Raw genomic sequence first — 14,008 nt, forward strand, 5'->3', positions numbered from 1 at the left:
CGCTGACGCGGGGATCCCACGGCGGCGGCCGCGGAGGAGCGCGGGGCCGGCCGGGCTCGGGCGGCGGCGGCCGCGACCAGGTGGGCCCGGCTGGGGGCGCGGGCTCGGGGGCCCCGGCGGGCGGCCTGGGGAGGGTCCCCGCGGCGGAGGCCGGGGCGGGACTGCGGCCCCGCGCGCGCGGAGGCCCTGCCGGGAGGGGGCGTCGGGCGGGAAGGAGCAGCGCCCGGCATCGCGCCGGCCCCCTGCGGGGCGGCGGGCGGGGGGCGCCCGGCTCCGCTTCCGGCCGCGGGCCGGGCTGCGGGGTCCAGCAGGCCCCAGGCGCGGCTGCGGGAGTGGGCACGCCGGCCCCGCGTCCACCCGTGCAGCCCCCGGCCCGGCCCCGGCCCCACCTCCTCCTCCTGGGCTCGGGGGGCGCCCCGCGCTGCAGACGTTTGCACCCCGGAGCTCGGTGGCGGACGGGCAGGTGGATCCGGCGATTTCGTAGAAGTCACCTGCCCGGGCCTCAGTTTCCCCACCTGTAGAGCGAGGCTGACAAAGGCCGGAGAGCGAGCGAACGCTGGCTCTGGAAGGTGGAGCCCCTCTGGCTTGCGCAGACACCTTCTGGGGGTTCCCTGCGGCCTGGGGATGGACCCCGGACTCTCCACTTGGCCCTCAGGCCCCTGTGGGGCGGTGGGCGCTGTGGGTGCAGCACTCTGAGGCGGGGGCGCCCTCCTTCCCCGTGGCAGGCCTTGCGGGCGCCCTTCTCTGCCCAGTGCCGCCTCCTGGCCCCTGGAGGACAGGAGAGCAGACGCCGCCTCCCCGCTCGGGACCACAGCTGCAGGCGGGGCCGAATGTGTGGGTGTCCGTGGATCTCTGCCTACCCCCTGGCAGCCTCCCTCTACCCACTGCTGGCGGCCAGGCTAGGTCCCCGCACCTCTTCCCCACACCACCCCCTCTACTTTTTGGACCTAAGATGGCTGGGGACTGCCTCCGCTTACACACCCTGTAGGGACTTGGACTGGCCTCTTGGCCTGCCCTGCGCCCTCCTCCCCTGCCCCCGCAGGCCTCACCCCTCCTTGGAGCCACCCAAGTACCTCAGGTGCCCCCACCTTGCCCTGCTCTTGCTTCGAGTAGATCTCCTTGGCCATTCGATTTGAGCCTCAGCTGATCCCTGACCCACTGAGCCGTAGTACAAACACCTAGTCCTGAGCCTCAGTACCCCCTTTCTGCAGCACAGTGAAGAGCCGGCTTGTGGAACTCAGCAAAACGTAGGCCAGGACAGGTTCTTAGGAGCTCCACGCCCAGTAAGGCTGTTATTATACAGATGGGGAAACTGAGGCACGGGCTGGCTCCCCAGGATCGCTCATTGGTTCCAGGGATTCAGAGAGAGAGAGAGAGAGAGAGTGAGTGTGTGTGGGCTGGTGCACACATGCAGAGCTGGGATTGAATCCAGGGACATTCTACGTCTGAGCTAAGCCCCAATCCCTTTTTTTTTAAGGTCTCACAGTAAATTGTTGAGGCTGGCCTAGAATCTGTGACGCTCCTATCTCAGTGTCCCAAGTGGGGTGTGCCACTACACTCAGCTGGTTCTGGGGTTCTGAGCTGGGTTTTGTCCCCTTCTCTATGTTGGGGGAGAAGAATCCTGCTGGCCACGGCTGACCTGCCCCTGCCCTCTTCCTCTAGGCGGACTTGCCCAGCAAGCATGGTGGCAGCCTGCACCCTGGGCTCCCCCGGGTGGCACCGCTGGAGGAGCTGCCAGCCTCAGGCCCCCAAGTGAGGGAACGATCTTCTGTCAGATGGGGACCACGGTGACTCAATGACCCCTCGTCCTGGTTGACGGATGGTAGATGCACAGCCAGCGCCCTGGAGCCGGGCATGAGCGGCCCCCGCGGCCGCCTGTGACTTCTGGGATTCAGGTCTGAGCGCCCCACCGGACCCAGCCAGCCTCCCCAGCGCATGGGGCCAGCAGGGCCGCCCACAGCTGCCTGAGCGCCAGACCCCACCCCAGCCATGGCCGGCGCCGACGGCTTCCAGTACCGCGCGCTGTACCCCTTCCGCCGGGAGCGGCCCGAGGACCTGGAGCTGCTGCCCGGGGACCTGCTGGTGGTGAGCCGGGCCGCCCTGCTGGCGCTGGGTGTGGCGGAGGGCGGTGAGCGCTGCCCCCAGAGCGTGGGATGGATGCCTGGCTTCAATGAGCGCACGCGCCAGCGAGGAGACTTCCCTGGCACCTACGTGGAGTTCCTGGGGCCTGTGGCCCTGGCCCGGCCCGGCCCTCGCCCACGAGGACCCCGCCCACTGCCTGCCAGGCCCCGGGATGGGCCCCTGGATCCAGGTGAGCCTCCGCGTGACCTTGGAAAGCGGGTGTCCCCACAGCCCCTAGTCTCCTCCGCATCGAGGGAACACGGGCCCTTTCCAGGAGGGGAGGACTCGGGACATGTGGCTGTTGAAGAGATGTCTTTGGGGACAGTGCGTCAAGGGATGAGCTCAGCCCTGGACACAGGCCTGGTCCTTCTTCCTTGGGGCTTCTGATTGTAGAAGTGACACCGAAGGGCGGAGCCCTGTGTGGGAGGGGCTGGGATGGAGTCCTGGTTGTGCGCCCAGCCGGGGCCAAGGTGCTGGGTGGGAATGTGGCGGCAGTGCTGGGCGTGGGGCGCAGGCTTGTAACCCCCGTACCCGAGAGGCTGAGACAGGAGGATCGCAGGTTCACCCCAACCTCAGCTACTCAGCCCTCTGCAACTCAGGGAGACCCGTTTCAAATTAAAGAACAAAATATAGGATTGGGGGGATGGCTCAGAGGTAGACGGGCCCTGGGTTCCATGCCCAGTACCGCGCCAAAAACTCCAGGAGTGTAATGGTCGCTTCTGAGAACAGCCAGCGGGCAGAGCAGGGGAGAGGGAGAGCGCTCAGTCGGATGAGACTCAGCCCTGCTCCGCCCGCAGTTTGCAGGCGGGGTTCCTCACAGGACCCTCTGCTGCCCCCATCTTGCTTGCAAAGTGCAGAGCCCAGACAGTTGGGGTACCCTGGAGGTCCTGCAGCTGGAGGACCCTCAGCCATTCCCGCGTGCCCCCGCTGTGCCGGCAGTAGAGAATGAGAGTGCCCAAGCAGAGGGTGCTGGGCACAGGCCAGGGCCCGGCCCAACCGGGGAGACTGAGGCTCGGGTTTCTCAGAAGGAGGCTGGGGGCAGCCGAGGCCAGGAGACCAGAGTACAAAGGGGCAGACGCACTCGGGCACTCCCAGGACAGGCCAAGGCCTGCTCCGTGGGCCAAGGTGCTGAGGCCAGCGCCCGGCAGCAGGGAGGACGCCGGCCTTTGCCGCTTATGGCCTCTCCAGGGCCTGGCCTGGGGAGCAGGAGGCGGCCTCATCCGGGCTCGGGGCCAGAGTCTGCCTCTCCCCCTGGTAACAGCCGCCTCCCTCGGCCTGGCGCAGCTCCAGGCTCCACACAGCCGCTCCCGCCCAGCGGGCCCTGCAGACCTTCCAGGGCCCTGTGGTCCTGGCGGGGCCTGACCGCCCCAGGCCTCAGTTTCCCCAGGAGGGAGCAGCAGCCGCAGTGTCTGGGTGTTGCTGGGGAAATGTGCTGAGGCCCAGTCTCCGGCGCTGCTGCGCAGCCACGGGGAGTTTGGCCGCTCGCCCCGCCTCTCATCCTTGCCTTGCAGACGGCCACGGGGAGCTCAGGCTGCAGCTCACAGAACCGCGACCCCTCCCCAGCAGCCAGGACGCCCCCGCTGCCTCTTCCCTTCTGCTTGGGCCTTTTTTTTTTTTTTTTTTTTTCCTGTTCTTTTCTTGGCGTTTTCCACGCAGCTGGGCCTCTTCCAGCCCCAGGCTCCACCTGGCTCGTCAGTCAGGGAGGCCCCGCAGGCCCCAGCTTGCCCCTGCCGGGTGCCAGGGCGTCCCCGCCAAGGGCCAGAGCCACAGCACATGGTGGCGGCGCAGGCGGGCGGGGTGGCGCGCACACAAAGGGCCCTGCACGCAGGTCCGCGGGAGGGGCCGGCCAGGACGCCGGGCCACCTGCCGGGAGGGCTGGCGGCATACCAAAGGAGACACGCGCGCGTTTAGAAGCAGAATGGCTGAGAAAATGGAGAGGGGTTCTTGAAATAAACTGTTCCAGCCAGGCATGGCGGCACACTTGTATCCCAGTACTTGAGATCCTCAGACGGCAGGCTTGCAGGTCTGAGGCCCGCCTCAGCAGCCTAATGAGGCCCTGTCGCCAAGTAAAACAGGGGTCAGAGTGTAGGTCAGAGTTAGAGTGCCCCAGTAACTACCACACACACACACACACACACACACACACACACACACACACACACGTACACCTCAGCTGTTCAGATTCAAATGGGGACTCTCTTCCTTTCCAACCTCTCTTTCATTTAAGAAGGGACAAGCTGGGCGCGGTGGCGCGCGCTTGTCATCCCCGCATTCGGGAGGCTGAGACCGGAGGATCGTGGTTCGTGGACAGCCTCAGCTACTTACCGCATCCCTTTGCAACTCAGTGAGACCCTGTTTCAAAATAAAGAATAAAAAATAGGGCCGAGGGTGTTGCTCGAAGGTACAATGCCCCAGGGTTCCATCCCCGGTACCGCAAGAAAAAAAGAAAGGCCAAAGAGCTTGGAGTGCAGCTCGGATTGGCACTGGCCTAGCCGACGCGAGGCCCAGGCTGCAGCCCCAGCACCGCAAAGAAAAACTGAAAAGCCGGCCGTGGTGGCGCACGCTTGTAATCCCGGTACTTGGGAGGCTGACACAGGAGGATCGCAGGTTCGCAGCCAGCCTCAGCAATCTTATGAGGTCTCCACGTTTCAAAATAAAATAGAGCTAGGGGTGTAGCTTGGAGGTAGACTGCCCCTGTGTCCGGCCCTCAGCACACACATACACACACAAAAATGATCACACTAGCTGCCTGTTTTTCCTGTGAAGAAACCGAGTCCCGAGCCTGGCGACGGTAGGTGCTTGTAATCCCGGTACTTGGGAGGCTGAACAGGAGGATTATAGGTTTGAGGACAGCTTCAGCGAGCAGTGATACTTTAATCAACCTAGTGAGACCCAGTTTCAAAAAATAAAGTAGGAGCCAGGCATGGTGGCGCATGCTTGTAATCCCCGCGCTTGGGAGGCTGAGACAGGAGGATCGCACAGGTTCGAAGCCAGCCTCAGCTACTGAGTGAGGCTCTCAGCAACTTAGTGAGACCCTGTTTCCAAATAAAAATATAAAAAAGGTCTGGAAGTATAGCCCGGAGGTAGAAAGCCTCTGGGTTCCACCCCTAGTACCATGAAAAAAAAAATAAAATAAAGTAGGGCTGGGGGTACAGCGTGGAGGTAGAATGCCCCTGGGTTCTGGTTCTATCCCCAGTACCACACACACACGAAGGAAGAAACAGAGGCCAGAGAGGGCAGGTCTGGCACCTAAGGCTGCGCGCCGGCCATTGCACTGGCCCAAGCTTGCCAGATGAGTTTTTCAGGAATCACTGAAAACTGGGTGGCTTCAAACAGTGGAAGTCCATTTTGGTTGGCATGGTGATGCACCCCTGTAATCCTAGTGCTGGGGAGGCTGAGATTGGGACCCCTGGTTTGAGGCTAGCCTCAGCAACTTAGCAAGACCGTATTTCAAGATAAAAAATGAAAGAGGGCTGGGGTGCAGCTCGGAGATAGAAAGCCTCTGCTTCGGCCTCTAGTACCAGAAAAAAGTTCAAGCAATTGATGAGGGTGCAGCTCAGAGGTAGAATGCCCCACTAGGTTAAAAAAAAAAAAAAAAAGGAAAGCCAGGCGTGATGACACACACTTGTAATCCCAGCATTTGGGAGGCTGAGACAGGAGGATTCCGTTTCTTGGGCAGCCTCAGCTACTTAGCGAGGCCTCTGCCACTTAGTGGGACCCTGTTTTAAAATCAGGACTAAAAAACAACCAGGCAAAGCCGTGCGTGGTGGCGCACGCTTGTAAATCCCCACGCTGGGAGGCAGAGACGGGAGGATTGTGCAGGTTTGAAGTGGCTTAAGAGACCCTGTTTCCAAATAAAAAAAAAATATAAAAATAGGTCTGTGAGTGTAACCCGGAGGTAGAAGGGTTTCCAGGAGCCCCAGTACCACCAAAAATAAAAATAAAAAATAGCCGGGCATAGTGGCGCACGCTTGTAATCCCCGCGCTTGGGAGGCGGAGAAAGGAGGATTGTGCAGGTTCGAAGCCAGCCTCAGCTGCTTTAAGAGACCCTGTTTCCAAATAAAATATAAAATAGGTCTGGGAGTGTAGCCTGGGGATAGAAGGCCCCTGGGTTCCATCCCCAGTACCACCAAAAAAAAAAAAGGAATAAAAAACAGTCCTGGGAGCCAGGCGTGGTGGCCCACGCTTGTAATCCCAGCATTTGGGAGGCTGAGACTGGAGGATCGAGGTTCACAACAGCCTCAGCTACTTAGGCCCTCTGCAACTCAGTGAGACCCTGTTTATAAATAAATAAATAAATAAATAAATAAATAAATAAATAAATAAATAAATAATCGGGCTGGGGGTGTAGCTTGGAGATAGAATGCCCCTGATTTCATACCCTGTACCACAAGAAAAGAAAAAGAAAAAAAACTCATAATGTCTCTAGAACTCAAGCGTCCAAGAACCAGGGCCTGCTCACTCTGAAGTACGGTCTTTTATTATTGCTGCCACCTTTTGGGGGTTTCATTTGGGGGGTACAGGGTCTCACCGAGTAGCTGAGGTTGGCTTTGGACCTACGATCCTGTGTGCACCGCGCACCCAGCTCTCCTGCCGCCTTCCAGGCTCTGCGTCCAGGCCTCTGCGGCGCGGGGATGGTCACTGCAGTCCCCCTGCCCTTGGCCCTCACTCCCCACAGGACACCGGTGGTTGGCTTAGGGCCCCCCAATCCAGGATGATCTCACCCAGAAGTCCTTTCCTCACTTGCACCTGCAAAGGTCTTGTCTCCAAGTAGGGTCACAGGTGCTGGGGAGCAGGACTTGGACATATCTTTGGGGGTTCCATTGTCCCGCCCAGCACACCTGCTCTCTGAAGTTGTGTGAATTGTTTGTGGGGTGTTGTGCTGTGGACTGAACCCAGAGATATTCTGCCTACATGTTACACCCCCAGCCCAGTTTTATTTTTTATTTATTTACTTTATTTATTCTTTGTGGTACTGGGGATGGAATCCAGGGGCATTCTACCTCTGAGCTACACCTTCAGCCCTGTTTTTTTATTCTTTAATTTGAAACACGGTCTCACTGAGTTGCAGAGGGCCTCACTAAGTAGCTGAGGCCGTCCACAAATCATGATCCTCCTGTCTCAGCCTCCAGAATGCTGGGATGACAAGCTGCGCCACCACGCCCGGCTGTCTTTTATTTTGAGAGTCCCGCTGTGTTGCCTATGGCATTGAGGTCTTGGCCTCCCAAATACTAAGAATACAGGCTTACTCCACCACACTGGCCGATCCTTTCTTCTTTATTTCTTTTGTGTGTGTGCATGTTTGTGTGGTACTGGGGATTGAACCCAGGGTCAGTTTACCTCTGAGCTACACCTGCCCTATTTTATTTCAAAACGGTCTCCCTAAGTTAATGAATCTCACTACTTGCTGAGGCTGCACTCGAACCTGCGGTCTTCTTGTCTCAGCCTCCCAAGTGCTGAGATTACAGGGGTGTGCCGCCACGCCCAGGACAGCTGATTTCTTGGTGTTTTACCTCTGAAAACTGTTTTCTACCATCCAGCTTCCCCATGGTGGCGGCCCCGAGCCCAGCCCTAGCCTGAGCTGGGCCTGGGCCCGCCGGAGCCACCAGGCAGGCTTCTCAGCAGGCACAGGGGCTGAGTCCCTGCGAGACCTGCCAACACGCTGCCCCCCCCCCCCCCCCCGGCAGGCCTCGTGCTCCCCGACCTGTCTGAGCAGTTCTCACCACCTGACGTGGCGCCCCCGATTCTGCTGAAGCTCGTGGAGACCCTTGAGCAGACAGGTGAGCCTCCGCCTGGCTCGGAACCCCAGGGCTCTGTGTGCTTACCTCCCTAATGGCCGCCCGGTTCCCTGTGGGGGAGACCAGGCTGGATGGGGAGATGGGCTGGACCTCCCCCGCCCCGCTCTTATCTTAGGGCTCCAGGACCATGGCTGGGTTGCGGGGCCACTGGGGCCCTGCATGGGGTCGGGGCGAGCTGACTCCCCGGCTCCTGATCCCCGCAGGGCTGGACGGCGAGTCCCACTACCGGCTGGAGCTGCCCGTCCCGCGGACAGGTGAGGGCTCCTCCGTGGGCAGGGCTGGGGGGCGCCGCGGGCCGCGCCAGGGGCCGAGGTGCACAGACCTGCCCCCTGCGCCCGCAGACTGGTCCCTGAGCGATGTGGGTCAGTGGGACGCCGCCGCCTTGTCCGACGGAATAAAGGGCTTCTTGCTGGCCCTGCCTGCGCCCCTCGTGACACCGGAGGCCGCGGCGGAGGCACACCGGGCCCTGCGGGGTGAGCGCGGCAGGCCCGCGGGCTGGGGAGGGGATGCCGGCCCCTGCCCGCTCATCCTGCCCTCTCGCTCCGTCCCCAGAGTCCGCGGGGCCCGTGGGGCCGGTGCTCGAACCCCCGACGCTGCCGCTGCACGGCGCGCTCACGCTGCGCTTCCTGCTGCAGCACCTGGGCCGGGTGGCCCGCTGCGCCCCTGCCGCCGGGCCCGCCGTCCGCGCCCTGGGGGCCGCCTTTGGGCCCCTGCTGCTGCACACGCAGCCCCCGCCGCCAGGGGGCGCGCCCGAAGGGTGAGCGGCCGGCTGGAGGGGAGGCCCGGCCCGTAGGGCTTGTGGGTAGGCTGCGGTGGGCGTGGCCTCAGCGGGTGGGGAAACAGGCTGTCCTGACCATGGGGAAGGGGCTGCTTTGTGGGCGTGTCCGGGGCGGGGCTGGCGTTGGAAAGGAGCTGCTGTAGCTGGAGGCCTGGAGAAGGGGGTGGGCTGGGCTGGGTGGGGATGAAGCGGGGTGGGGCTGGCAATGGGAAGGAGCCCTAGAGGCCTGGAGGAGAAGGGGCGGGTTGCGGGGGGTGTGGGCGGGGCGAGGCCACTGGAGGGGAAGGGGCGGGCCGGCTGAGAGGGGCCTGCCCTGTGCCCGCCCCCGCCCCGACACAGGAGCCCCGGGATGGTTCTCCCTTTCTTTTGGGGAACACTGAGCGGGAAAACCTAAACCCGACGCTACTTGCACACCTGGCCGTGCCTCCTCCTCCTCCTCCTCGGACGCTCCTCCCATCTGCCCCCCTCCCCCGTGCGGGGCGCCTGCCCGCCTTTACTGCGCCCCTCTCCCCCCAGGAGTGAGCCCGCCCCCGACTTCCCGGCGCTGCTGGTGGAGAAGCTGCTGCAGGAACATCTGCAGGAGCTGGAGGCCGCTCCCCCGGGTAACCTGCCCCGCAGGGCGTGGTCGGTTCCTGTTGCTGGCCAGGAGCGCTGGTCCCCAGGCCCAGCTGCAGTGGAGCGGCCGCTGCATACAGCTGGCGCCTAATGTGAGCGTGCTTCCTCTCCCCAGCGCTGCCGCCCAAGCCCTCCAAGGTGAAGCCGGCCCCCACGGGCGTGGCCAACGGGGGGAGCCCAGCCTCCCTGCAGGACGCCGAGTGGTACTGGGGGGACATCTCCAGGTAGGCTCGCGGGCGGGCGGGCGGGCGGGCGGGCGGGACCTGGGGGGGCCTCGGCGGGCGCCGGAGTGCGGACACCCCCATCTTGGGTGCCCCGACAGGGAGGAGGTGAACGAGAAACTCCGGGACACGCCGGACGGCACGTTCCTGGTGCGAGATGCGTCCAGCAAGATTCAGGGGGAGTACACGCTCACACTCAGGTGCGCGGGCGGGCCTCGGCGGGCGCGGGCTCCCTGCCCAGCCCCCGCGAACCCCTGCTCCCTGCCCAGCCCCCGCGAACCCCTGCTCCCTCCCACTGCAGGAAGGGCGGCAACAACAAACTCATCAAGGTCTTCCACCGCGACGGGCACTACGGCTTCTCGGAGCCGCTCACCTTCTGCTCCGTGGTGGACCTCATCACACACTACCGCCACGAGTCGCTGGCGCAGTACAACGCCAAGCTGGACACGCGGCTCCTCTACCCCGTGTCCAAGTACCAGCAGGTCCGTGCCAGGTCGGGAGCCCGGCGCCATCAGCCAGGGCCCGCCTGACCCCCGTGCCTCCCGCAGGACCAGATCGTGAAGGAGGACAGCGTGGAGGCCGTGGGCGCCCAGCTGAAGGTCTACCACCAGCAGTACCAGGACAAGAGCCGCGAGTACGACCAGCTGTACGAGGAGTACACGCGCACCTCCCAGGTACTCTGGAGCCCCGCCCAGGGCAGGGGGCCGTCTGCGGGCAGCTTCTGGGCGCGGTGGCTCACTCCTGCGAGGCTGGGACAGGATCTGGTGTGAAGCTGACATCCGCAGTTCAGGGGGGCCCTCTGCTTCAGAATAAAAGGACTGAAGCTGGGCATGATGGCGCGTGCTTGTAGCCCCAGCACTGGGGGGACTGAGACAGGAGGCACACGGTTCTTGCTTTGCAACTCAGTGAGGTCCTGCTTCAAAAATAAATAAAAACTAGGGCTGGGGCGTAGCTCAGAGGGAGAATGCCCCTGGGTTCCATCCCCAGTATAGCAAAAAATAAATAAAAATAAAATATGGCTGGGGGTATAGCTCAGAGGTAGAATGCCCCTGGCTTCCATCCCTAGTACTGCAAAAAAAAAAAAAAAAAAAAGTAAAATTAAAGAATTAGAAATAGGGCTGGGGGTAGAGCTCAGTGGTAGAATGTCCCGAGGTTCCGTTCCCTGTACAGCAAAAAAGAAAAACAGGAAAATAAAGCTAAAATTAAGGGACAAATAAAAAAACACCAGCAGGCACGGCGGTGCACACTTGGAATCTCAATACTTGGGCAGTTGAGACAGGAGGACTTCAAGTTTGAAGCCAGCCTAAGCAATTTAGTAAGACTCTCGGCAACAGACCCTGTTTCAAAATAAAAAACAAGCCGGACATGGTGGTCCACGTCTGAAATCCCAGGATCTGGAAAGCTGAGTCAGATCACAGGTCCAAGGCGAGCCCCGCAACCCAGTAAGATCCTGTCTCAAAACTAACAGCGAGGGGTGTAACTCAGACGTAGAATGACCTGAGTCAAACCCCAGGACAGACCAGGCCCGGTGGTGCACACCTGTGATCCCAGGACAGACCAGGCAGGATCAAAGTTTCAAAGCCAACTTCAACATAGCAAGGCTCCTAAGCAAGCTGTAGTGAGGTCCTGTTTCCAAATAAAAACTAAAATAGGGCTGGGGTGTAGCTCAGAGGGAAAATGCCCCTGGGTTCCATCCCCAGCACCAGAAACACAAAAGAAAATTTACCCACTACCACAAAAAAAGGAAAAGTTAATTTTTTTTTTTTTTTTTTTTTTTTTTTGGTGGTACTGGGGATGGAACCCAGGGGCTTTCTACCTCCAGGATACACTCCCAGACCTATTTTATACTTTATTTGGAAACAGAGTCTCAGTAGCTGAGGCTGGCTTTGAACCTGTGCGATCCTCCTGTCTCAGCCTCCCAAATGCCGGGATTACAAGTGTGCGCCACCACGCCTGGCGAAAGTTAAAACCAAAATAAATAAAGCCAGGCGTAGCGGTCACTCCTGTAATCCCAGCATTTGGGAGGCTGAGACGGGAGGATTGCGGTTCACAGCCTCAGCTACTACTTATGCCCTTTGCACTCAGTGAGACCCTGTTTCAAAATTTAAAAAAAGGGCTGGGAGTGTAGCTTGGAGATAGAATGTCCCTGGGTTCCATCCCCAGAGCCACAAAAATACATAAGTAAGTAAATAGAATAAAAATATCCCTGGGTTTAATCTCCACAAAAGGGGGAGGGGAGAAGGGCCTCAGGAGAGGCTGAGCTGGCTTGGAGACATCAGTGAACCTGGTATCTCTCTAGGCCTCAACTCCCCCAAAACAGTTCTAGCTTTGGGGGGCTTTAAGAGGGCACCTAACACAATACAGAGGAGGTATTTACCCTAAAAAGCAGCTGGCGTCATTAATTCTCAGCAATGCTAGCCGGCTCGGGGTTTGTAGATGCCCAGAGGGGTACATGATGGACGGAGGGCTGGGGCGTGGGGTTTTGGTGGTGGGTAGGAGTGCGCTTTCTTGCTGTTCTCTCTACATCTGCTTTGACGTTTCAGCCGGGAGGGCATCCCCGAGGTGGGCGGGGACCTCTGAGGAGCCCCTCTAGAGGTACTAAGCTCTGCCTCCCACGGAGCCCCTCTAGAGGTACTAAGCTCTGCCTCCCGCGGAGCCCCTCTAGAGGTACTAACTAAGCTCTGTCCCCCGCAGGAGCTGCAGATGAAGCGCACGGCGATCGAGGCCTTCAATGAGACCATCAAGATCTTCGAGGAGCAGGGCCAGACGCAGGAGAGGTGCAGCAAGGAGTACCTGGAGCGCTTCCGGCGCGAGGGCGACGACAAGGAGATGCAGAGGTGGGCGGGGCGGAGGGGCGGGTGGGCGGGGCGGAGGGGTGGGTGGGCGGGGAGATGCAGGGGGCGGAGGGGCGGAGAGGGGGGGGAGATGCAGGGGTGGGAGGGGCGGGTGGGCGGGGCGATGCAGGGGGCGGAGGGGCGGGGGGGGAGATGCAGGGGTGGGCGGGGTGGAGAGGCGGCGGGGGGGGGGGGGGGGGGGCAGATGCAGGGGGGGCGCAGGGTGACGCCGGCCGCCTCCCCGCTTAGGAAGCCGCTTCCAGATAGTACCCCAGGGAGGGAGGGAAGGGGCCAGCCGGGCCCCCGGAGGGCGGTGCGCAGTCGGCGCTCTGGAGTGAGTAGCGCGGGCCAGGCAGGGCCGGGACCCTGCTCAGGCCTCCGGCCGCCGCCCGCAGGATCCTGCTGAACTCGGAGCGGCTCCGCTCGCGCATCGCGGAGATCCACGAGAGCCGCAGGAAGCTGGAGCAGGACCTGCGGGCGCAGGCCTCGGACAACCGCGAGATCGACAAGCGCATGAACAGCCTCAAGCCCGACCTCCTGCAGCTGCGCAAGATCCGGGACCAGTACCTCGTGTGAGCGGCGCCCGCCCGCCCGTGCCGCCCTAGCTGCCCCGGGCATTTAGCTGCGCCCAGGCCTGGACCTCCGGGAAGGCGGGCCCCCAGCCGCCCATTCCCGGGACTTCCTAAGTGTTCATGGAGGCGGAAAAATGGCCGGGGACAGGGGAGGAGAGCGGGTGGGCTGCGCCGGGAGCCCCTGCGGCCGGGCTGGCCTGTAGCCAGCTTCAGCCCCCAGGCCCCGGCCCTCACCCGCCCCTCCCCCAGGTGGCTCACCCAGAAGGGAGCCCGCCAGAAGAAGATCAACGAGTGGCTGGGGATCAAGAACGAGCCGGAGGAGTGAGTGGGCCTGGGGAGGGCGCGGGCGGGCGGGCGGCGGGGCGGGGAGGAGGCCGCGGGGAGAGCCACGCCGCCTCCCTGGTCCTCACAGCCAGTACTCGCTGATGGAGGACGAGGACGACCTCCCGCACCACGAGGAGCGCACGTGGTACGTGGGCAAGATCAACCGCACGCAGGCGGAGGAGATGCTGAGCGGCCGGCGGGACGGCACCTTCCTCATCCGCGAGAGCAGCCAGCGAGGCTGCTACGCCTGCTCCGTGGTGTGAGTGCCGGGCGGCGGGCGGGCCGGGGGCGCCGAGGCCCAGCTGACCCCGCTCCCCTCCCGCAGGGTGGACGGCGACACGAAGCACTGCGTCATCTACCGCACGGCCACGGGCTTCGGCTTCGCCGAGCCCTACAACCTGTACGGCTCGCTCAAGGAGCTGGTGCTGCACTACCAGCACGCCTCGCTGCTGCAGCACAACGACGCGCTGGCCGTGACCCTGGCGCACCCCGTGCGCGCCCCCGGCCCGGGGCCCCCGCCCGCCGCGCGCTGAGCCCGCACCGCGCCCGCCGCGGCGTCTACGGAGGCCCCGCCCGGGCCCCCGAGTTTTTAAGCCATAGACATGGGGTCGGGGCAGGAAGGAACTTCTCCCTCCGCTCGGCTGCTTCCAAGAACCTCGGCGGTGACTCTCGGGGCCGGGCGGGACCCGCCCCAAGACCCCAACTTCCCCTCCATATGCCGAAGTGAAACTGCGCCCGGTGGGGC

General features: G+C 62.3%; 1 protein-coding gene across 1 annotated transcript; it reads left to right on the top strand.

The window, feature by feature from the left end:
- Positions 1–1,989: 1,989 nt before the first annotated feature.
- PIK3R2 (phosphoinositide-3-kinase regulatory subunit 2) lies at positions 1,990–13,796 on the top strand (the record flags this gene model as incomplete). The annotated part of the gene is made up of 15 exons (XM_080715050.1): positions 1,990–2,311; positions 7,809–7,901; positions 8,123–8,173; positions 8,261–8,392; positions 8,472–8,676; positions 9,214–9,299; positions 9,428–9,536; positions 9,635–9,733; positions 9,835–10,015; positions 10,082–10,207; positions 12,228–12,370; positions 12,763–12,939; positions 13,189–13,260; positions 13,352–13,522; positions 13,589–13,796. The coding sequence occupies 15 exons, from the start codon at positions 1,990–1,992 to the stop codon at positions 13,794–13,796; spliced, it is 2,175 nt and encodes a 724-aa protein (XP_080571176.1).
- Positions 13,797–14,008: the final 212 nt, after the last annotated feature.

Source organism: Muscardinus avellanarius (genome assembly GCF_963383645.1).
Source record: "Muscardinus avellanarius genome assembly, chromosome: 18".
In the NCBI taxonomy this organism is placed as follows: domain Eukaryota; kingdom Metazoa; phylum Chordata; class Mammalia; order Rodentia; family Gliridae; genus Muscardinus; species Muscardinus avellanarius.